Source organism: Orbicella franksi, chromosome 2 (genome assembly GCF_964199315.1).
Source record: "Orbicella franksi chromosome 2, jaOrbFran1.1, whole genome shotgun sequence".
NCBI lineage: Eukaryota > Metazoa > Cnidaria > Anthozoa > Scleractinia > Merulinidae > Orbicella > Orbicella franksi.
Window position 1 is genome coordinate 1692373 of NC_138146.1, and position 23880 is coordinate 1716252.

Consider the following 23880-nt stretch of genomic DNA (forward strand, 5'->3'; position numbering starts at 1 on the left):
AATTCAAACGGTTTAGGCTGTTCTGGAGTTGTTTTTTGTTTCTTTGCTCCACTACTACTAAGTGCGGTAGAAGGTGATGCTGCTCGAAGTCACTCCCGTTGACTCAAGCGAGAATACAATCCTGTACTTCGACTTCTTTGCAACATGGACCGAGCTCGTTCGACAGGACTGGAAAACGTTGCTCGTTGAACTGAAGTTATTTCCTGATACCCCTTGTGTAACTGAATCCGTAACATTCGCATTTGAGCTGGAACTACTACTGGCTAAGACTTGCCAAACCAGTCGCGAGCATTCACCCAGCGAATCTGCAAGATTTCGAAGACTTTCCTCCAGTTTGTTGGCTAAAATGGCGGGAGGAGATGTGGCCGATCCCCGGATGTTCCACCCAAGATGCTTTGCGCATTGAATAAATTTTCATTGAATTGAAATTGAATTTTCACTGAATTGAAATTGAATTTTCATTGAATTGAAATTGAATTTTCATTGAATTGAAATTGAATTTTCATTGAATTGAAATTGAATTTTCACTGAATTGAAATTGAATTTTCATTGAATTGAAATTGAATTTCATTGAATTGAAGTTGAATTTAGGTATTGAATATTGCTACAATAGGCTTGCTATACCCAGACTAATCATAACATGCCCTGAACTACAGTCAATACAGAGTATTGGACACAAATAAAAAAATTCAGTTTGATTTAGATAGAAAGCTGGATCCTTAAGGAAAAAATTGAATCAAATCGATTGCCATGGTTACATAAATGCAAACTAGAAAATACCACATGGTATTCTATTTTCCTCATTTATTCAATTTCCAGCGATAGAAATCAGATCAGTTTTTTCTCATACAAAGGTTATAGGTAGTTGATTAAAATTAACTGAAAAAAATGGGGGGTGCCCATGCTCCTTTCTGAGTTACTGAGGGGACCTCAACCACCCTCCCTACCCTGCTATCCATAGAAATGGCATTCTAATCTGCCAAAGGCCCAAAAAATAGCAACAATATGATTTCAACTTCTTTTAACACAAACAAAAGAAACAGACGGATAAAACTCAAAATGTAATATATTGAAATGTTGGTTGCCATGGAAACCACAAGGGAGTAATTGTAGAGGTAAAGGGCTTCAGTGCGCAAAATGTTCTTGAAAATATTTTTAAGCCAGCCTACATGCTAGTTTGAATTTAAAATAGATTCTGTTTTAGGGAACTCTTTAACTGTTGAAAAGACATTTGAATAGATACTCTAGATCCCAGACCCCACTCCACCAAAAAACAGCATTGAACATTCAAGTGCTTCAGTGACTCAGGTTTTATTGCACAGGTCTTTACAGGTTAGTGCACAATGAAACAGTTATTCTAAGAAGTCTGTTATTCAAATAATATAGCTCCACTTTTTCAATTTATTGATGGCCTTTTCTTTTGAATAACTAGTAATGTAGCTGGTACAAGTGTAATATGCAAGCAATGAAGCCCATTTAGGGCAGCACGTAATCCTGTATTACAAGGAAAGTTTTTGTTGACCTTGATAGTCCACTTTGAGCAAAGAAGCCATAGCACAACTGTTCTGACATTCAGAAACCAAATGTAGGACAATTACTCTTAGGTTTTTCTGAAGCCCTTGAACATTACCCTTGTTTTGGGACAATGCATAGCCAAAACATGTCAACAAGTAGTTAATAACTTTAACACTGAGGATGCCTTTGTAATGCTTCTGTAGGGCATACAGAGAGGTTCCAAATGACCTTTTAGCATGCACTATGTCCGACCACTTTCAGCATCATGTGTCACACTCTCTCTGACCTTTTTTATGGTGCTTGAGTCCTCATCCCCAACAAGTATGTTGACTTGGACATGGTGTTGTGATGCAGACACTGTCAACTCTGCAGCAACATCTGGCTCCATAGCTTTGGAGGACCCTGTCCAGTTCTTTCGACAGTCATGTTTTCTTGGAGCACTACCATTTCTAACAGCTGCATCACAAACTGCACAACGCTTTGTCCTTGTACTGTACCCTAAAACTTTGCCTGTATGAAGTCCAGTGAGGGAACCAACTCCTGTGACAAATGCAAAATTTTATATGACACATGTAGCTTTTTTAACGGTTAATTTAGCTTTAGGAAAAGTTCCAAGGCAGGCATTTTTGGCCAAATTCCCTTCCCAAAAATAAAAACACAAGAGAGCCACGAAACTAGATGTGGAAAAAGACCGAGTCTAGTAATCAGCTATTTCAATAATGCAAATTACAGAACTACAATGGAAAGCACTGGTACTCAGAAAATTGTTCTAGGTAACACAAACTTGTATGTTTGTCAAGAACTTCTAGTTCCTGAATGTAAGAGATTTCACTAGGCAAGTGGTAGTACGGGAAGATCACATGAAAAATGAAGTCGGAAAAAAAACTCATGGTAGCAGCTAGTCTGATGTCAACATAAAAATGTAATCACCTGTCAGGCTATTGTGTCCCTTCCCCCGTTTTTGCCAGCCCATGTCATAAGATGCTCCGATCTTTACGTTACCCGACTCGGATTCTTCTTGCCCATCGGTCCAGCATCTTTTTTCGGCTTCAATGGCCTCTGTACACGACTTCTTTGCGACAGCTTCAATCACCAGGCCTACTTCTCTCTCTCTTGCCTTCAACGTGTTTTGGCCAACAGCTGGTAAGTTTATCGATGTTGACAAGGCGTTTACATGTGTTGGGCCAATTCCTGCATGCAGCATACCTTGACAGAGATATTAACATCGTACCGTATTTTAGTTGGATTGAAAAGAAGAATTTTTGTTTATTTCAATACGAAGAGAGTTGTTGTAGATAATCTGGTCGCCGAATTGTAACAGACAAAACTACCATGTATCACAAAACATTGTAATTTCTAATGTACCGAATTGTATCTTCTAATTTAGTGATAAAATTGTCTAATTGGACAGAATACAAGACACATTTAGCATGAATTTTACTACGTCTGAATCCTGAAAAGTTTTTTGAAGTGACTCTTAACGAAAAATATTAAAAAACATTAAAAAACATAAACGTACCTGCGGCAAGTTTTGTGTTGACATCACAGATTGGTCTTCCCCGCGGGTTGTTGCTGGCCCGGTGAGTCTTGTTCGTTAGGCAAACATTGATTTCTCCGCAGTCACTGTTCGAACACGTAATATATAAAAAGCCCCCAAGCCCAGATGTTGTTTCTTGGGAGCAGTTGGACAACTGAAGTGGGTTTCCACATGTTTGGCATCCACTATCGAGAGCTTTCGCCAAAACATCTAACTCTACTACGCGTCTTCCGGTCAACAAAAACCCCTTTTCCTCGTTGCTCTGTCTCCCATCACTCTCCATTATTACACTAGGCATTTCGTTTGAACCGGATACGTAGTTTTTCTCGCCTTTCGTCATCTTTTCGCTTTCGAAAACAGCCTCTTTTATCTCGCGGTCTTACGGCCGCCATCTTGGAAAGATTGCGTGATGTTTCTCGATGTTTTCAATGAAGGATGCGCAGTAGAGATCGCGCAGTGCAAAACAGGGGAATGACCTTAATCAATGAGAACACGGCACATGGCATGAACACATGGCACCTAAGTAAATAGCCTGGTCATCTGCAAGGCCACAAGAGATTCTTGCCATTCGGCCACTGAAGGAATGGTTTTCCGGGTACTGGGTATGGAGTCGTTTTGTGGCCAACATAAGGTGAGTGCCACCCAAAACTTCATACTCATAAGCATCCTTTTTGGCCAAATCGAAAGGTTCCTTCTTAGCCACCATAAAAAGACAGCCATAGCTTCCACAAGGTTCCTTTAATAGCTCTTGGGTTAGGCTTTCAACAAAAGCATCGTTTACTCGTCTGAACTGTCTCGTTTGTTTCAGTGGTAGCCCAAGCTTTTCTATCGGCGTAAACTGAGATGTTTCTGCAATAAAATTTCTTATGAAAATATGTAAAAAATAATGCTTATTTTCATAGCTGACTATAATAAAACAAACGGTCTTCTGTCACAGCACCTGTTAATTCATTACACTGCATCTACATGTAGATTGCCAGCTATAAATTGCATGTATAAGCTTACTTTTACAAGTCTTTGGATCACTACTGGCCAGGAAGTGCGACCCAATATAATAAGCCCTTATTATGGTCCATAATTTAAGGTTCGTAACTGCCTGCTTCATTCCTTTTTAAAAATTGTTATAACTATCTGGTGTAAACCCTTAGGTTACATAACACATGCAACACTTACATGTAAAACAATTCACACTTACTTGAAACAAGACACCTGTCACATGACTCTTGCATGCCATCACTCATGGCACATTTTTTGCAACAGAGGCTGATGCAGAGGAGTGCTTTCTTTTTCCGGTTTTGCTTGTGTTACTCTCTGTCCTCTTGCCCAGCAGGGCATTTTGAACTTCAGTAGCAAATGTCTTTGGATCTTTGCTGGAGCATTTATGAAAAGCCTTATGGGAGTCAAATTGGTTGAAATTCTTGGCTGGAAGCAGGCAAAATTGACTTCTGCCATCCAAGCTGAATTCCACCTACATGTTCAAGTGATAAAGGAACATAGTTAGCATGACCTTTCAATAGAAAGATACTTAAGTTGGCTACAGATACACATCAATTTATTGATGAGCTTGCCTTCAAGCACTATTAGACAGTGATTGGATTGAGCGCCATAATATTTAATATTAGTGCGTGATGTACAAAAGCAAAGACCAAAAAACAAAACAGTTACTAACCATAGGGGGATAGTAGGAACTAATACGAAGTTGTGGCGTGTAGAATTCCACTCTCTATTTCACAGGTTTAGGAAAACCACTTTATTAAACATTCAACCTTGTTGATTTTTCCCTCCATGCATTGTGACAAAAAATACCACGAGTTAATATACTACTTGTAAAATATCCCTTTACAATTTTATTGCTCCTAATCAGTACGGGTAATCAAATGTGACAAGTGAAATAAAGTATGTTTTTGTAAAAATTCTTATAATTTTGATCAAACACAGGTGAAATTGTTTCTAAATTTCACGAGTATACCATTTGATTACCTTTAAATATCATGGGTACAAATTATGCTCACAATCATGAGTTTTTGACTTGTTTGTTGCATCTAGAAATTTCTGTGCCAAACGTTACCGTGGCAATTTTGTAATTTCAAAGGTGAAATTTTTTTACAAAAACAACGCCGAAATTTCGCGCCAAAATTGAGGCGTAATTTGTCACCCACGATAATACGTCTTATAATGCACCAATATATAATGGTAATAGGACTGAGTGGAGTCCAATTCGGTCTGTAATCATACGAGTGATTAACAAAATCGGACGACCGCGAAGCGGGAGTCCGATTTGTTAATCACGAATATGATTACAGACTGACTTGGACGACACGATGTCCTGATACCAATTAATCAAAACTATGACAAAATTTGAGAAACGAACAAACCATCGAATGATCGCTGAACGATTAAACGTCGTTATGAATGCTGAAAAACAAAGTGCAACAGCACGCGCAAAATGACGCGTACTGTCCAATTACAAGCATGACGCGTACACTGTCCAATTAATGCTCAAATCGGGCTGCTGATAGCCAATTACGTTCGAGAATTTTGTTATAGTTTTGATTAAAAATAAAATCAACGTTTTCACTCACTTCAATCAAGTATAATTAACATAGATTACAAATATTGATGTCGAAGAATCTAGGTCAATCAAATGTAAGCTAAGCTTCTCTGTAAACTTATTTTCTTTTAAGCCGAGTTCTTCAAATTAAGTAATTCCAACACACACCTCATGCCTCATGTTGTACTCCTTACATTTGTTGCATATTTATCGCGACATTGATAGAACTCCCGTGTACATGTAGCGTAGTATGTTAAACGCTGGTCTGGCAAACCAGGTCACATGGCTTTAATGACTACTGCTGGCCACCACATGCGCCCAGTCCTTACCGAGGCTATTCCCAAAGTAATTTCCGCTAATGATTGTTTCTTTGAACCATGAAAGGGTAACAATTGTGTTTTTCTACAGAAGAAAACATGTAAGCGGGGAAAAGGTTGCAATCATCGCCGCGACTTTGTCAACAGAACCTGTAGCCTGCAGAACAGGAGGATTAGCGGAGCAGAAAGCGAAACGAGAGCGAAACACGATACACGAGTACGGAGCGCGACTTCGTGTATCGCGACCTCGTGTATGGCGACCTCATGTATCGCGTTTGGCTCTCTGCGCCGCTAATCCGCCTGTTCTGCAGGCTACAGAACCTGCTTGACAGAATCTCGATCTCCACTGTCAAATGTGAAAAACTTATATCCAAAAGGTCACCTCCGGAGAGACTACTTTTTGTAACGGTTTCCTTAAAAAAGTTATTTTGTTTTACAAATCATCGTTTTACAACATTGAAAAGCTGCAATTATGACTGATATTTTTTATTATAGATTTTTACTGATTGAAAAGCTGTCAATCTCAGGGCGCAACGGAAATACCAAGATCGCTGCGACTTTTTTAACTCCTCATTTTCGTTGTGCTCCTTTTTTAAAGTTGTCTTCAAAGAGCTTATTTCCGTTGAATGCTTCTTGAAGGAAGACTTCAGCTCCGTGAGTTCAGCCGCCAGTCATTGGTTCTCAGTGCACATTTCAACAAGCGTTTGCTGAACTCCTTCAAGCAGAGCCTTAATCTCATTAAGGCTTGTCTCTTCCTCTTCGCTTGGCTCGAAAACATCCTTAGCCTCGTTGTTGTCTGGACCGCCTCGCAAGCCGCCATATTCTACTTCTTGGCGGCGCTGTTTCCCTCTTCGCTTGAACCCCTATCACCTCTTTTGTGTTTACCGCGCTGGACGAGTTTCTTTTCCTTGCCTGTCATAAAAATCCACCTTTTTTTTAGAAGGGTAGTCACATTTCGGGTTGACTAACTGTCCTGAGTTGAATTTGAGGACGGGAAAAACTGCAGTTCACGGAACACGTCCGACCTCTTCGTCACGCGTATGTTCTCCAGTTCAATGTTTTTTGTTGAATTTCACTGAGAGTGAATTCCATAATCACAACTTAATGAGACCCTGGTGTGCAATTTAGTGTAAATTTTTAAAGCCACACCCACACAGGGGGAGGGGCAGATCTAACAGTGCCAGCGAGGATATTTATATGGGTAACAAGATTGCACCCCCCCCCCCCCTCCCCTTTTGCTCTGTAGATACAGGAAACAGAAACAAAACACTGATTATGGTGGCAAAACATGGGTGGCAGGCTTACTCCCCTAGAGTAACGGCGTCTCTAGGGGAACCTATGTTACTAAGGGGACCAGAAGAGGGGTGCCCTTCTGGGAGAACAATAGGTCAGATAGTACGATGGCACCATCCTGGAAAGATCCGGACCTATTTCCTTGGAAGTAACATAGGATGGACCAGAAGAGGGGTGCCCCTCTGGGAGGACAATAGGTCAGATGGTACGATGACACCATCGTGGAGAGATCCGGACCTATTTCCAAGGGTGGCCATAGCACTTACTGTGGGGCAAAGTGCAGCCTAGGTTGCATTTCCCTGCTACCAAAAAACCTTTATTGACTAAGCAGCTATGGTTTACACACAATATAACAAATAGAACGTGGCAGTGAATAAACCGAGAAGGTTCAGCAGGCGAAAGCCACCTTCTCACGAAAGGTAATTACAGCCCCATGGAGGATAAAGATGGGAAAGGACAAAGCTACCAATACAGGGAGGGAGGGAGGGGAAAGCGGCGAACGGCCTAGCTTGAATACTGGCTCACAACTGGAACAGGGTCAGAAAACAATGGGATTTTAGTAACGGGGGATTGAAGTAGTTGGAAGGGGTATAGCACGCTGAAATCATATGAGAGCATGGTTGAAAATCACTGGGAGCTTTGTCGTATGATTTCCCATATGGTAAAACTATTGGGTTGCATTGGACATTGACCTAAGTTTATTGCACAATGGCTAATAGGGGGAAGATAACAGAACTGGTGACAACCTTAGATGACAGCTAGGAAAGGAACAAGATCAGTAGTCTGATCTTGTTACTTTACCGCCCTTTCGGGAAAGTTTGGTACACTTTGGCGATGATCACAGTGTTCAATCTAGAAATAAGTCAAATTTGGTCATATGACCCACTTGACATTTTTAATTGTTTTGGCTCGTGAAAATCCGGAAGTTGACTCGTAGTGGTACTCACTGAACTCTCTTCTGATGTTTCATGTTTCATGATCCGGTTGCGAACGGAGGTTCCCCCCTCGTCTCTCACCGAGCAGAAAGAGAAGGAAATCTGTAGTGGCCAACTGCTCTTGGCAATAACTTGTATTCATTCAGCGTATTTAATTCACAAAAACACTCAACATTTCAGCGACATCTGAAGGTCTAAATCGTCTGAACGATCCGAAGTTATTATGCGTACATCCATCAAGAAGTATGTTGTGAAAGCCAAATACTTGCTTTGTCCTTGGTCACTATTAAAGGAAAGATGGGACCAATTCTCATCGGGGACGTCGTCTGGGATGTGGATGAGATGAGAGGTGTGCTTAGTAAGCACCATTTGTCTCTTCTGATGTTTCATGTTTCATGGAGTCCATCATTTTCGGGCGGTTCAACGACTTTTCTCTTTTCGGAAAAAAAATTCAGCTTTTGTTGTCGTTTCATGGTAATTTTACAAACGAAGCGGGAATAACATCGCTGGGCCAAGCAACGTTGCAGAACATCGAAATATGGGATTCTAGTCTGTCTCAGAATTGCGTGGAACGCCTGACACAAAAAGTACTCGTAATGCACTTATCATTGGTCTTAAAGATGAAACAAACACCTGCTAAATCCCCGGGTATAGGGCATGAAATTCAGACCAATTTTCCCTCTCCCGGAGGCTAAGCTGAAGACAGAATACCTTCATTAACAACAATAACAGACAAATTTATGATTTTTTTTCGCTCTTTGTACTAATCTGGACTTGGGTTCCGTGGTACCAAATGTGACAGCTAGGCCCTTATATATCACACTTTATCATGACCCTGGGAATTAAAAAAATGTTCTATCTGAATAATATACTACATAAAAAAAGGTTAAAATAAAGAGATAAGCAACTCATTGTAACAGAGATGTACCCATATTTAGGTTTCTGACAGTGACACCACAGTTCCCTTGTATCTGATAATTCCTCTTCTTCGTGTACTACTTCTGGAGTGCTGCAGGTGGATTCTACTGAAGACAAAATATAAAAGGCAACGTCAATTTATATGTGAAGGTGGATTAATCAACATGAAACGAGCACGGGACAAAGAAAAATTCTGAGTCCCCGACAGGAATCGAACCCATGACCTCCCGAACACCGGGCGGGCGCTCTATCCACTGAGCTACGAGAACTCATGGAGAGCAACGTCATTTAACCGAGTTCATATATGACAGGTGTCCTGCATACTGTTAGGATCAACACTATCGAAGTCATCACGAGTAGTGATAAGTTAATAAAGATGGTGAATTTTAAGAATTTTTCTTTGTCCCATGCTCGTGTCATGTTGATTAATTCACCTTCACATTTCATTACCGAGCTTAAAATTCACCATCTTCATTAACTTATCAATACTCACGATGACTTCGATAGTGTTGATCCTAGCAGTATGCAGGACACCTGTCATATATGAACTCAGTTAAATGACCTTGCTCTCCATGAGTTCTCGTAGCTCAGTGGATAGAGCGCCGTCCCGGTGTTCGGGAGGTCATGGGTTCGATTCCTGTCGGGGACTCAGAATTTTTCTTTGTCCCATGCTCGTGTCATGTTCATTAATTCACCTTCACATTTCATTACCGAGCTTAAAATTCACCATCTTTATTAACTTGTCAATTTATATGTTAAACAAAAAAGGTTAACAACACCGTATATCATGGGACTAAACCATGCCTTTGAAGTTATCTTTTCTTCTTCTTGTAGCTGCTGCCTTTTTGGCGCCCAGCTTCAGTGCTTTTGCTACATCACTGATATGCTTTGACCACATTTTGACCTTGTCAACTGCGTAACATCTGCTCAGCCATTTCGATGTCAGGTGTGCCTCGTTTTGTAAGGATTTTGAAGTGTTACTATGGAGGGTTAGATACCATTGTTGCACCATTTCCTTTGCTGTAGTCTTTGACGTGATCTTTGGCGTGATCTTTGGCATTCAAGTAGTGACCACTGCGGTGTTCAGAGCATGTTGCACAATTTGTGCTTCCCCATGGTCTTTCACTGTCAGGAATAGGAAATGAAAGGTAAGATAGAGGAGGTCCTCCTTCATACCAGCAGTACTCTGTTTCTGGTGTGGACAACCTTTCTGGTAGCATAGCAGTAGCTGAAACACATACTGGCTTGGCAGGTCATTGACCATATGTCTGGTTCGCAACTCCCAAACCTCAGTAAAGTAATCATAGAGCAATTAGTGTTATTCCTTTAGGCTTGCTTTGGCTTGTTTACTACCTTTGAGAAGTGTCAGCCATAAGGGTCGTCTTTCCTGTAGCTTCTCAGACAGATCATTATTACACCCCTTAAAAAGGTGTATTTGAGATCCAGCAAATGGTGCTTGATCACAACAACTGATGTAAACATATCTGGCTGTGTCACGGTTGCCTTTAACTTTCCATAGTCAATTGCTCCTGTTTCATCACATTTGGAGCCATGCATAGTAGACGGTATGCAGAAATTTGCACGGGCAGTAGCCAGACATCTATTTTGTGGCTCTACACGGTTTAGGTAGGATGAGCCACTGCTCCAGAATGTATTAAAACCTAGTGAGTGCCGAAACTCCTTTGTTTTGATATCGGAAAAGGCATTCCCACAGCGATGGAGATTTTTCTTCGCTTTTTTAAAAGAATAACAAGTATTTTGAAAGTGACGTACCGCTGACCAATGTCAAACAAATCCCGTAGGTGCATCCGTGAGTCTGGCGCGTTCGTTTAAAAAACAAACAAACAATGTCCCTACCCTACGGGACAAGATGTTTTTCAAAAATGCACCGTTTCCCGCATGTTCCCTGGGTTTTCCCGAGGGTTTCCCGCGGTTCAACCCCGGGGAAAGTCAATGATAAGTTCATAAGCACGCAGTCTTAAATGTCAGTCATTTCCCGCCCTTGTTCAGGCTGGTAATCACACCTATTTTTTCTTGCCCGTTCTTTTGGAAGAGCTTATATGTGAGGTAACAATTATTTTTTTCTATTTATTAATTGTTAATATTATATGACGCCACGATGATTTCATTTTGCGTCAGAGAAGAAATAATCGCGTCGATTGCGCAAAGAAGCCACGTAGATTGGCCACTGGTATCAGGCTTACTGGAATTGAAAAGTTCGACATTTGACTCAAATTGAATTCGACACGAGTGAAACACGAAGATTGAAATTCTCAGAGTCTTTCGGCCTCAGCTTGACTTTCGCCAAAAGTCAGAACCAGCAGTCGCACTGGCCAAGAGGAATGCTCAAATCATTACGTCGTCAATGGAAACAGTTGTTTTGTCATGTTAATGAACGTCCTATGACTACTACTTAGCTAAAGCCACTTAAAATTTCATTTGGAGTGTTTTTAGAATGCCAATTGTTTTTCACACACCATTGAAGTGATAATCGCCTTTTATCTCATGCGGTATAAACTTGCTAAGTAACGTGGGTGATAGCCTAGGTCAATGGTTTAATTTGAAGATTGTTTTCTGGAAGATTAAATCGTTTTTTTGTTGGTGGTAAAAGGTTTTGACGACGAATTTTTCAGAAGTGTGTTAAGAGCCAATTATTCTCAGTACCCCAGTGTATCCGCATTGTAAGAGTAAACGGGTCAAAGATAGATAGAAAGTGGGTTTGACAGAACATAATGAAAATCTAAGTCGTGATTTGCTTTGGTTTTCTTTTATCGAGGTTTTCCTTGGGGAAGTTTCTTGCTGAGGTCGTGAAATTGTTTTCAGCAATTCCCAGATGAATATTTGGCTACTCAATCTATGTCTCAGCCTGCGCACCCAAAGTAAACTAAATTTATCGTTCAAGCGTAGTTATCATAGTTATCCCAAATTGCTTGTAAACTTTTCAATTTTCGTGCAGATGAAAATAGGTTTTTGTTCGAGATAGCGGCGCCATAGAATATGTTCAAAACATCGCATGAGGCTTTTTTGACGGTTCCCTCGTAAACTATTCTTTTTTATGTGTTTACAGGCAGTGTTGAAATCATTAATACTTTCGAGACGATGACAAAAGAATCGACACGATAGTTTGGGTTGCTAATCAGTCTTAAGTTTATTTCGTCCAAGTTTTATATTTTATAGTTATTATTATTTTTCCAATAAACCACGCGAAACAAGTTCGATAGGAAGTCGTTTGAATGGAAAACCTGTTGTAATCGGTCAATATATTGGCTGGTACCTCATTGCACCCCATGCGGTAACTAACACATCCTATGGCCTTGCTCGGCGTTTCACATCCCTTGTTGTCGTCTGCAGCACTTCTTTTTCTCGGTTTCACGGCAAATGAGCATACCCGCGGTTTGCCGCAATGCAGTTTGAAGGCACTATAACAAAAACAACTTTAGAATCATTTCTGTGCCCTATCACCTCGAGAGAAAATTCTGAAACCAATTAGCGGAATGTTTTCCAGGTTGCTTTGAAAAGTCAGGAAATTCGCCGTTTGGACGTAAATTTATGTGCGATTCCTTCCTTTGTGTTGGTGTGAAATTCCAATTTTGCCAGAACTCGAGTTTTGTGTTGGGTAGCCACTCAAATTTACAGTTTCCTTTATTTGATTAAGATCGAAATAAATCATTTCATTTTCCTCTTAAAACCAATCTTTTTTCAATCGCATTTTGGTTAGGGATTGTCACATCGATGTTATTTATTGCGAAGCGGAAAAAATGCTTATATAAAAAGCTAACCCACGCAAAATATGGAAAACCGAAATACAGAAATAGGCGACAGTAACTGAATAGCAAACGTTGTAGGTAGAAAAGGTAGAAAGGGCGTTTAATCAATAAAATCTGAAGGCTTCGTCTTTTTTTCGAAAGTTTCTGATGTGATAAACGCGAAAAAAGTAATTTTAGAATCGGCAATGAAACATTGGCGGGAAAATAGGTGGAGATTTGCATTTTAGTACCAAACCAGACGACACTTAGCCTAATTAGAAGTCTATACGCAGACTTCTTTGTTTATGAGAAGATTGCAGAGAGTCTCTTACACAGAAACATTACTCGCTCCAGGTAATTTGAGATACCAAATGCTTTCAAGGGAAAGGCACAAAAGTATCATGTGAAAGGCGATGAATTCTGCGATTCGTGTTGAACGGCGTTGGCGTCTCCAGCGAACCAAAATTAACATACTCTTATCAACAGTAGATGGGAAACAATGGAGAGACAATGTGACTGGCTAGTCGCAGAATTATAATAGATAGCGTTCTCTTGTTGAATAATGAATTGCAGCAGCTCTCCCGAATAGTGACAGGTGTTTGGGTTGTAATTGTGAAATGTTTGAGCTCTAAACCGTGACGTGGAAGCGATAAAAAGTAATTTTCGCTCAATCAAAAATGGTCTGCATTTTGAAGCGCTTCAAAGATGTTATCTGTTGTTTTGTAAGCTTGGCTTGATTTTTCCTGGCACATGAGATCGTGCCGCGTTATTTTTCAACTCTGAGTTAACGAAGTCGCCTGTTCTTACTTTGGCCGCTTCGCCAAGCGCAGGCGAGCACGCTGGGAAAAGAGGTCCAATGTTAGCTAGGTGAATAATGCGTTTTAAAAGTGCAATGCACTCGACGACGACGAACAAATGACTTCGAAATTTTGTACCTGTCAGTCACCATCGCGTCGAAGGAAAGTTGACGATGCTTTGTCCTTCGAAAGCGATAAAGTTACGGAAGAGCTAGTACCGCTACCCAACGGATTCACCCATCAACATGATAACGGGGATGCAGAACATGAAAGTGCGCCTTGCTTAGCTGGCGATGACTCCGATGGAGCCGTTAAAAAAGAGCGAAAACGAAGGATTTATCGCGTTTGGGAGTACTACCTGCGGCACAACACTTTACACGGCCTTCACTATGTGTTCGACACCAAGTCGATTTGGCGCAAATTGATTTGGGTCGCAGTCCTGTTAATCGCTGGTGGAATGTTTTTCAACGAGGTCAAGGAAAGTATCAAACAGTATTTCGAATATCCGTTTAGCACAATTGCTACCGTTGATTACCCAGATAAAATAAGACTTCCGGCCATTTCCATTTGTGATCTGCGCGACATAAGAAAAACTATTCTAAGCAATTCAAACCTACAGTGGCAACGTGATTATGACACCGGCTCGAATTCCAAAAGGCAAAATTTGGAACCCTCCATGAACGATGTTCTTAATGAAGCTTCCTCCATCTTAGACGAAATTTTAATTTCTTGTTCTTTGAAGCGAGGTGTTAAGTCTAGTAAGGCAGTGCCGTGTGATAGTGGAAACTTTACTCTCTTCCTATCTTCAGACGGCCACACTTGCTACACGTTAAACTCGGGGGCTGGCGGCCGCCCGCTTATAGAAACGGATAATGTCGGCCCACTTTACGGAGTAAATATGGTGTTGAACACGCGGCCTCTGGAGGAAGGCAAAATGTACGGTGGAAGTGGAATGAAAGTTATTCTTCACCAGCAGGACGAACTACCATTGAAGAGAGTAGGATTTCACGTACCTCCGGGCTATGTGACTTTCGTTGACATGAAAAAGCAAAAGGTAATTTTATTTGATTTTTTTTGCGGCCATGTTTTAGTGTAAGTTGAGTTGTTTTGTTGTTTTGGTCATGCACTCAACCCCTACAGTTTGCGTGCGAGCGCTGACACAATTTTTTTTTTTAGAGTTTTTGAGGTTTTTAATCGTTAAACTCACGCAGTCTTGTTTTGTATTCGAGACTCCCCTATATCGTATTTGACATGTCGTTTTAATGTGCGAAGCACTTTCAAGAATTTTCCGCAGGAAAATTTGTTGTCATGCGATAGCAAACATTGGACGTATGGCTAGTGTTTATTTGGAAGAAAAGAAAGCTTTTGGTACGTTGTTTTTGATGTGACTCCTTCGAAGGTGATAGGTTTTTCGCTTTCTTTTTGGTGTGCTTCCTTCTCTGTGTATAAGCGTGTTAATCAAACAATCAACCAACTTATTCATTTCTCATCAACGCAACGAGAAATTCAACCAGAGAATTGACGCGAGTTTAATATAAACGGCAAGCTTTAGTCACCTCGGTTGCAACTCGTTTTAACGAATAACGACCTTTTTTAGTGTATTACTCTGCATACGTTATTTATATTTTCTTTTCAAGTTGGAAATGTTTTCGATCAACCTAAAGCGACTTCCCTTTTGAAGACGACGAATAGCGACACGGAGAGAATGAAAACTAGATACATATTATCACTGCGATTGAAACAGTAGTTGTGAAGGATCTAGTAACACGCTGAGTGTTTTGAAGACGAGAACAAGGGTAATTATTTTCCCTTCGCCGCGCATCGGTTGGTCCACAGCAAACAAATTAAATCATCAAATTCGAATGAATGGTAAATTTATTGTTAAATGTCCGGCTTTGGTTTTTACGAGTTTTTGTATAATTTCGTCACATAATGAACCAGGCAGCGAATCAATGCCAACTTGTAATTTCTCGATAACTTTGCCTTTTTTTTCAAACGCTTGACGATTTCGTTTTTTTTTTTTTTTTTTTTTTTTTCGCATCGCCTTTATTGCAGCTAGCTTTAAGATTCATGATCGAACAATCATTTACAAATTGCAAAGGAGATTTCGGTTCTCAGTGACGCATGTGAAGAATATAGCTTCGCCGCAGACATTAAAATTTTACGAGGGTGGAATTTGTGGCAACATTTTCTTTTTGCATGTAAATTTCGTAGCCGCACCACAGCAAGTTCAGTGAGAAATAATGTCGTCTTTGAACATCACATTTAGTTTCTTGCTTGTTCAATACTTTAATGATTTCTTCCACTTAAGTATCTTCACCCACTCTCACTGCACTCTGTTTTATTGTTTATGGAATAAAATATGCCATTTGAAATTTTAAGTTAGTATGAAGATTGCATCAATTCTTTCCAAAGACTGTTTCATTAAGCCAGCTCTTATTTAGATTTATAGCCCTGATTGTTTTCCAGGGAGAATGCAATGTATAGTTTATTTTACTCTATCGAATACGTTAATTACGAACGCAGTAGGCACAACAAATCATTTTCTCGTGAAGGTTTCGTGTTTGTATCAGAAGCTAGTTGGATGTTTTAAGAGTTATTTCAACGGAGCGCCTCCGCTTATTTCAGAATTCTTTCAATATAATAATCTGACTATCGTTGAAAAATTATTAGAATTACGCAAAATATAAATTAGACGGTTTTCACCAAGGTTGTCTATATTGTTATTTGTATATTGACAAGCTTTTTTAAAGTAGGTTTGTCAAATATTAAAATTTAACTTAAATTTGATGACTTTGGCGTATTTTAGTTTTCGTTTTTGGTTTATGAGTTTTACACAGTGTGAGTTCGTTTTGTTTTGGTGCTCCATATCACAGAAATCTAAAATTCCCTGCTGATGGTCTCCATATTTCCATGCAAGTTGTCGTATTACAGTATAAAAGAGATTCATTCAAGAAGGTATTAATTAGCGGTGTTTTTCGACTCTTCCAATCGACATATTTGCTCTACTTTCACACCAGTCGAGACAATTTCCTGGAGAGTAATTTTCCTAAAGTGTGTTCTTTGGAAAGTGGCTCTTTATTAGAAGATTTTCAATCCATGCTCGCCTTATGTTATTTACATAAGTCCCTTAGCTGTATGATAACACCCAGGAAAAAACGATTGACGAAACGAAGCCCATTACAAAGAGGATTTATCCTCGCTGTTTAACATGATAAAAAGTGCGGGTTTTAAAAAAGGTAATTTTTCTTTATGGTATTTACCGCAAAAGTAGTACCATCTCTTTTTTGCTATATATGGCGCACAATATTTATGATTTTAAAATTCATAGTTATTGTAAGCATGGAACCTTGTAATTAAAACTGTTTTGGTGCTACTTAACTTGTTTAGAAAATACCTGCCGTTGTGTCTTTTATCTGTCGTTGTTTTGACAGACTTTTTGGAGGCAAATAAATCCAAGGTTTTCTCAAAGTTGTAAATGAAGCAAAACATGCCTTTTGTTTAAACCTTTCGTTTAAAAGGTTTGAAATCTCCAGCTTACTGGGATGTGTAGTCATTAGGTGTTAGATAACACTGTCCTAGTTGGAAACAAACGTCGTGATCTTAGGAATTAAGGGCAGTCCTAGGGTCTTAGGGCTCTTGCCGTGCCTAAACATAGGACGCTTTACTCTCCAAGCGCCTCTCTTTCCCAGATGTATGAATTAAGCTAAATTATTGTGGCACCGTAGAAAACGAGAGATTCACATCCCGTTCAGGAAATCCGGTGAAGTAGCCAATTCAGCCTCTTCATTCTACGCAAACAAGAGTTAAGCACCGAGCCTGCAGGCCCGTGAATACCTAACCCATTGATATCTCTTGACCAAGAAAAATTCATTCCATTCCAAGTCCACTCCAATTCCCTCTTTTCAGTGTCATATTCTGGGTGGACCTTTCGTTCGAGCTGAACCTGTTACATATTTTTATGGTGCATGTTGTTGAAACTGTCCTCGATAGTGTTAACCACCGAAAAGAATGCATTGACATCTCTTGAATATTACAAACGAAATGACTTTAAGAGGATTTCATGTACTTTCCAAAAAAAAAAAATCTCTGCACGAGTTTCGAAATTCGAGGTACCTTTTAACATGACCAAGTTTATTTGAAAAGTTTTCAAAATACTGATTATAAGTAAAGCGTTTGGTATGGCTAAGCCTCAAAAATTAGAAACACAGTAGCACGATCTATACAGAAGTTGTGATCAATGTTCATCACATTCCTTAGCAACCACATTGGGTAAAACAGCGAACTCATGATTTTTGTAGACAAAGTGCTACTCGTCAAACCCAAAATATTTTTTCAAACCCACAAAAATACGGTTAAGGCGGAAGAAACCTCCGACACGAATTGACAACTTACGCCGGTATCACGCCACATTTTTTCTAATTCTTCCGTTTCCAAACTACGTCTGGACTTGGAAAAATGTTTTTATGTAATATTTTTAAAAGATATTTGTAATAGTTTGATTTGCAAACAAAGTTGCAATTTGAGGTAATTTTTTCGGATTTGAAAATATTTTGGGACTGACCCTCTTCGGCTTCCGTAACACAGTAATTCACTGACGTAGAAACATACAAACAAGTTGAAAAGGGTAGGAAAACTCAAGATGTACAAAGAACTGAAGAGAAGCAGTCAAATAGCACCGAATTTCAATTTCGATTGTCGCGCGCTGGCAAGTTTAAGATGGCCCTGCCATATGCAAAGCTACCTAACATCGTAAGTGTTACCTTGCAATGAGTTTATAAGTATATTATATATAAAGAGATAATATTTTTGACATAACATTTGTCTACTTTCCCAGCTTAAAAACCTTCGAGATCCTTTTAGCACCAACTGTAGCGGAAAAAGTCTGGACTATTTTCCGGAATATTCTCGTAACAAATGTTATCTGGAAGGAATGACCAAATACGTCACTAACAAATGCGGCTGCAGAGGTTGGTTCATGCCAGGTAAGATGTTAAACGTACTCACCTACTGTTGTGAAACGGAAACATACTGACTGCATAACCCTTCAAAAGTAATCGTTCTATAACAAAACGGCGGATTTCAGCCCTCCCTCCTCCCCCCTCCAAAATAAAAAAAAAAAAACGGGTGGAGTACAATGGACACATTCGGCTAACGTGTTTACACCCTTGTTGCCACCCAATTCAGACCACGTGATGATTCATTTGGGAGGCTAAAATTGTGATATTTGTCACGCGCAACTGAGTGTATGAGGGTATGTGTAACAAGAACCCTTCCAAATGAATCATCACATGATCTGAATTGGGTGGCAACCAGCATGTAAACACGTTAGCCGAAACCCTCTATTTGTGCGGCGCGCTTCGACAAATCCTTGGTCCTCGAAATGCCAAAAAATGTTATTTTCACCTCCCTATTCTGACTTGACTCAGAATGTGATAGTCTATTTTATATTAGATGGCTGTTGTTAAGATATGAAAAACGTTAAAAAACAGTCTTTTAAAAATCATGTTCAAGTCCCAAGACCAGAATGCACAAACCGTATGTTGTTACAGACAAAAACGGTCAAAACCCACATACTATTTCAGGCTCACTAAAACAACTTGAAATGTGTACCCTTCGGTACTTTTTATGCTTTTTGTGGTTTGGTTTGGTTTTGGCTTTTTAACTAAGATAAGACATTACTGGCCGAGTAGTTACGCGTTCCGCTCAAGTTCCGCTCTGACCACTAAGTAAGAGTTGTTTCTCGGTGGACCCTAGTTCAACTCCCCGCTCATGCTTGTTAATAGCCAACTGGTCTGCCCTCGCAAGTTGGAATTTTTAACCTATAGAGTTTAGCAGAAATATTTGTTTCTTTCAGTGTAAGTGTCATGCCTGTGAACTAGCTAGGTGTAGCTAAGTCCATCGACCACTTTAAACATTCAACGTTTAGCATTTTATCTATTTACCTGCTCCTTCTTTCCACAGAAACAACGGATAATATCACCGCATGTTCATTGAACCAGACTCTGGATTGTATGTGGCCTGCATGGGGTAAGCCTATGCAAACGTGACTTCAACGAGAAAGGAAGGACTGTGAAAGAACGTTCGAAAACCATGTTCATTTAAATCGTTATCTTAGATTTGATTTTCGAAAGTCAAATTAAATTTATTATTAGCCGAAGTAAAGCATTTAGCTTGTTCTGGCCAAGAAATATTGTTCTACTTGCTACTAGTAGTCATCTTGCTTCAAACAAAATGAAGATGAGGATGACTGAACCTCGATGTCTTATCAATCTTTTTTGTATATCGAAAGTGGCCTATTCTCTTTGTCGCAAATAAATGTTCTGGTGGTTAAGCACAGAATACACTGATTCTTTCTTTGGACACCGTGTACCATCTTTCAGCTCGCGGCCAGAGTGTAGTTACTACACCTGCCTCCCACTGTGGTGGGTAACCCTTCCTAAGTGACTTAATCATTTACTTCCTAATTTGTCTTTCAGAGGAATACGAGCAATCCAATGTTAACAGCCCAGTTGAATGTCCAGTAGATTGTGAGAAGGTGTCTTATGAAGCCCAGTTATCTGCAACTCTCTACCTGCCTCAAAAACTTGTGCCTTTAAAAAAACACGAGAAACTCAAGCAAGCCAAGCACATGCCCAATGACACAGACGGCATGGTTCAGTTTATGTTGTAAGTGGTGTTTAGAATAAATAGTTTTATCAGTTGTCTGCCGTAATGAAGCATGGTAGAATGTTTATGATGAAGCGTTTCAAAAACATTCATATCCAAAGTACTCATGTTTTAACCAAAGAAGAATTTATGAATGGTCTTTGTTTTTTATAAATATCTTTACGAGTTTGCTACGGATTCTTATGAAACTTCGCAGTATTACTAACTTCGGCATAATAAAGTGAACTATGGAGGCAATTTTATTTTTATTTGAAAATTACTAAAAATTGTTGATATTGTGTGACATCGGTGAAAAGCACAATTAACTGACACTGCACAGGTTTAATGTAATTTCTGGGCAGAGCGGATCTTATCAGGGGAACGTTCTTTTGTTGACAGTCTGGAGAACACAAGACGTCCGTGAATTTCCTCGGACAAAATTTAATTTTTCATTGAATGGGCAGATAAAACCCGGACGTGACTTACATAGAGGAAGGTTTACGTGAAAATCCTTCATTAACAGCTGGTTATGGAACTTCCTTATTGCAGGGACTACTATGTGGTGTTGTCGTTATACTTCAGTGAACTGAGAATTGACATTTTTGAACAAACTCCTTCTTATGGATTTTTTAGATTAGTGGGTAAGTTAATTAACAAATATTTACCACTTTGTTTCGTTTATCACTAATGTTATATTCAATTAGTATCTTGATATTTTTATTTCGTTTGTTGTCATTTAAAGTGTATTAAGATCAGATAACCTCATTACAGTCACGGCAATGATTTCCTTAATTAGTTATTAACTTTATGTATTATTAAATGACTGTGACAAATTTTTAGTATTTTTTCTTTTGGATTGGTAAGCTTGAAAGCAGCTGGTCAGTTATAAAGGGAGCATCCCTGTAGTTGAATGAACATATACTTATTGTTATGCACTACTGTTCCATTTTGTCCTCAGGTGATGCGGGTGGTCAACTTGGCCTTGTGTTAGGAGCTAGTTTCATCACAATACTGGAAGTTATCGACCTGGTTATCATGTTTGCCATCAACTGGTTTCGATCTAAGCCACCCAACAAAACCACAAATATATCGTGAATCACGTGCTTGACGCTCAGCTGATATTTTGTTGCTGATTCGATGAAACACCGTGTGATTGTAATGAATGTTGTGAAGCATCTTGTAAATGGATGAGGCTGACCCTGAAGTTATGGAAGCTACTACAGTACTGTGTGCATGAGGTCTTCCGTTTGGATATTCGTTCGAAGGCTGACCGTACAAACATGCTGAACATACCCAGTAACACTGTTTAATGGATGACAGTAAAATCTAACTTCATCAGGAAGTGTAAAGCGTAAGACTGGCCATTACCAAAATTATTTTGATCGAGATAATTTTGCGAAACCTAGATTGCACTCTAGGCGATACATGTGAATTCCAAATATCAAGTTTGGAAACAGTGAGTTGAAAATTGCTTCAGCTCGGCTAAGAACTAAAAGGGAACTATCTGCATCATCCGTTGAGTTGTCGAAAAAGGCGGGAAATCATCTGAAGGCCTGCGCTCAAAAAACCCAGATATTTAGGAAGTTATCGGGGATAGAAACGCATTATAGAGGTTGTTGCACTTACCAAAGCTAACAGTGAAGGTAAAGTTCATTAAAGAAAACTATTATCAAAAGTAAAAAGCTGTTATTTTAGTCTGTTCTTCGTTTTTCCTCGGAACCAGATCCAAGACTGGGATTTTTCATTTCTACATCTGAGGGATTTAAATCTTACATCTGAAGATGCAGTTTAAAATCCGTCAGTGCCTTTGTATATTTCTGTACATTTTGAACTTTTTTAAACTTAGCCAAACGCAGAAATCACTTCACGCATTCGCTTCATCATAGATGGGATAACATCACAAAAGTTAACTAATTCATTCATGTTTTTTTGGTTTTTTTTTTGATCAAGTCTTGTGCTGTTAGGCCAGGGCGGACAGAACGTAGTTTAACAGAATAAAGTTAGGCTATGGTGAATCTTGTTGTTAGGAGATTACTGGAAAATAAAAGTGCATACTAACTTACTAGTTATAATAAAACCAGTTCTGACAACATATAACGACATTCGCTTAGAAGAGATCTTTTAGTTTCCTCTCGTAGCTTCATAATTCCAAATACGATCTTTGCAGCATTTTGACAGTTGCATACAATCTTTTTGGTTTTACCCGTTATTTTCTGGAGGTAGATTAAAGATTGCGAACTTGGCCATAGCCAAGGGTGAACTGGCGTAATTATTTTTAAATTCGTGGGGAGAATCGCCGAAAGAAACTCTCTAAGAAAAAGAAAAACACTCCTTAATAGCAGCTGTCAGTTTGCTGGAGAAAAGCATTGGCAGAAGTTGGTCGCAAATATGTCAAAAGTAGAAATGAAAGCAGGAGCTAGAAATATATAATCCTGTAGATAAGGAAAAGAAGTTCTCTTGCTGTGGTGTAGAATTAGTCAATAGAGTAATTATATGTAAAAAAAAAAGAAACAAAATCAAATAAATGACGATTTATTAAGAATACTGAATTAAGTTTCTTTTTGTTGAGATTATTAGCTGTAATTAACTTTTAGATTAAGAATGCGATTAAATTGTTCAGTTTTGCACCGATGAATGACCAACACTAATGCTCCGGTTGTTTTAAGGGTGCATAACGTTATCGACTGAATGAGTTGATATTCAGTGGACAGCGTTGTTTATTTTGTCAGCACTTGTCGATTGCAAAGTGATTTATCCATCCTTTGTTTAAGTAAGCCCAGAGTGTTACTTAAGAAGTTATTTTTTTGAAGTTAGACTGGTGTTTTATTTCTTTACCAATATAACAAGGTAGACCTCAGTTCATATGAGTGTGTTTTAGCTTTGTTGCGACATTCCAATTTGCAAATCCCATTCTATATTTTCCAATTCCTCGTAAACCAGTCCGTCCCCCCCCCCCCCCCCCCAAACACACACACACACATACACACTTTGCATACACCATTGTCGTGAAATGCTCTTGGGGATATGCAGACATCCCAAGAGCATTTAAAAATATAATACTTTATGGACATTTTGGGGGCAAATGGATTGAATTATGGGGAATTGGAAAATAGAGAATAGAAAATCTACTCTCCTGCGCAGACTCTGTCTGAGCACGTGACACGCCCAAAGCGCATCCACGATGGAGACTCGAAAAATATATGTACTGAAGTAATATCAAAACCTTAGAAAAACAAAACTATTATAGTTTACTGAGACAATTATCATTCAATATTTGGCTACAATACAAAACGAGAGAGCATTAGATCAACCAACTGCTTTAAAATATTACAAAACTGACAAATGAATCATAAATACACGAACTCTCGAGAGACAATTTCAAGTGCTGAAGTGATCTCAGTTCCAACGAAGCTAGAAATAAAAACATTTTGAATAAAAAAAACTATATTTTTATTAACATATAAAAACTATATATATTTTATTTACATGTAAAACTATATTTTTTGATACAAATAATAATAGCCCACTATTTAACAATTAGACCCGTAGCCCGCAAGGGCTACGGGTCAATAGCCCATGAGGCGAAGCCGAATGGGCTATTGACCCGTGGCCCTTGAGGGCGA

At 39.2% G+C, this 23880-nt stretch overlaps 2 protein-coding genes across 2 annotated transcripts; one reads left to right on the top strand and one right to left on the bottom strand.

Moving 5' to 3' along the window:
- Positions 1 to 7: 7 nt before the first annotated feature.
- LOC145475287 (uncharacterized) lies at positions 8 to 7148 on the bottom strand. The gene is made up of 2 exons (XM_081455246.1): positions 3035 to 7148; positions 8 to 2721 (listed from the first exon to the last, which is right to left on the bottom strand). Exons 1-2 carry the CDS (start codon positions 3390 to 3392, stop codon positions 2414 to 2416), a joined length of 666 nt encoding a protein of 221 aa, XP_081311372.1. The 5' UTR covers positions 3393 to 7148; the 3' UTR covers positions 8 to 2413.
- LOC145475272 (acid-sensing ion channel 1C-like) lies at positions 7147 to 23634 on the top strand. The gene is made up of 6 exons (XM_081455245.1): positions 7147 to 14663; positions 18447 to 18594; positions 19574 to 19639; positions 20089 to 20278; positions 20807 to 20898; positions 21216 to 23634. Exons 1-6 carry the CDS (start codon positions 13728 to 13730, stop codon positions 21350 to 21352), a joined length of 1569 nt encoding a protein of 522 aa, XP_081311371.1. The 5' UTR covers positions 7147 to 13727; the 3' UTR covers positions 21353 to 23634.
- The last annotated feature ends 246 nt before the right edge of the window (positions 23635 to 23880 follow it).

What these genes read in the sequence shown, in the direction of transcription:
- LOC145475272 (XM_081455245.1), top strand. Translation starts at nt 13,728, where the DNA reads ATGACTTCGAAATTTTGTACCTGTCAGTCACCATCGCGTCGAAGGAAA. An exon ending in TTGACATGAAAAAGCAAAAG is followed by an intron (nt 14,664 to 18,446) that starts GTAATTTTATTT and finishes CTACTTTCCCAG; the next exon opens with CTTAAAAACCTTCGAGATCC. An exon ending in TTGTATGTGGCCTGCATGGG is followed by an intron (nt 19,640 to 20,088) that starts GTAAGCCTATGC and finishes TTTGTCTTTCAG; the next exon opens with AGGAATACGAGCAATCCAAT.
- LOC145475287 (XM_081455246.1), bottom strand. Translation starts at nt 3,392, where the DNA reads ATGACGAAAGGCGAGAAAAACTACGTATCCGGTTCAAACGAAATGCCT. An exon ending in CAACACAAAACTTGCCGCAG is followed by an intron (nt 2,722 to 3,034) that starts GTACGTTTATGT and finishes ATCTCTGTCAAG; the next exon opens with GTATGCTGCATGCAGGAATT.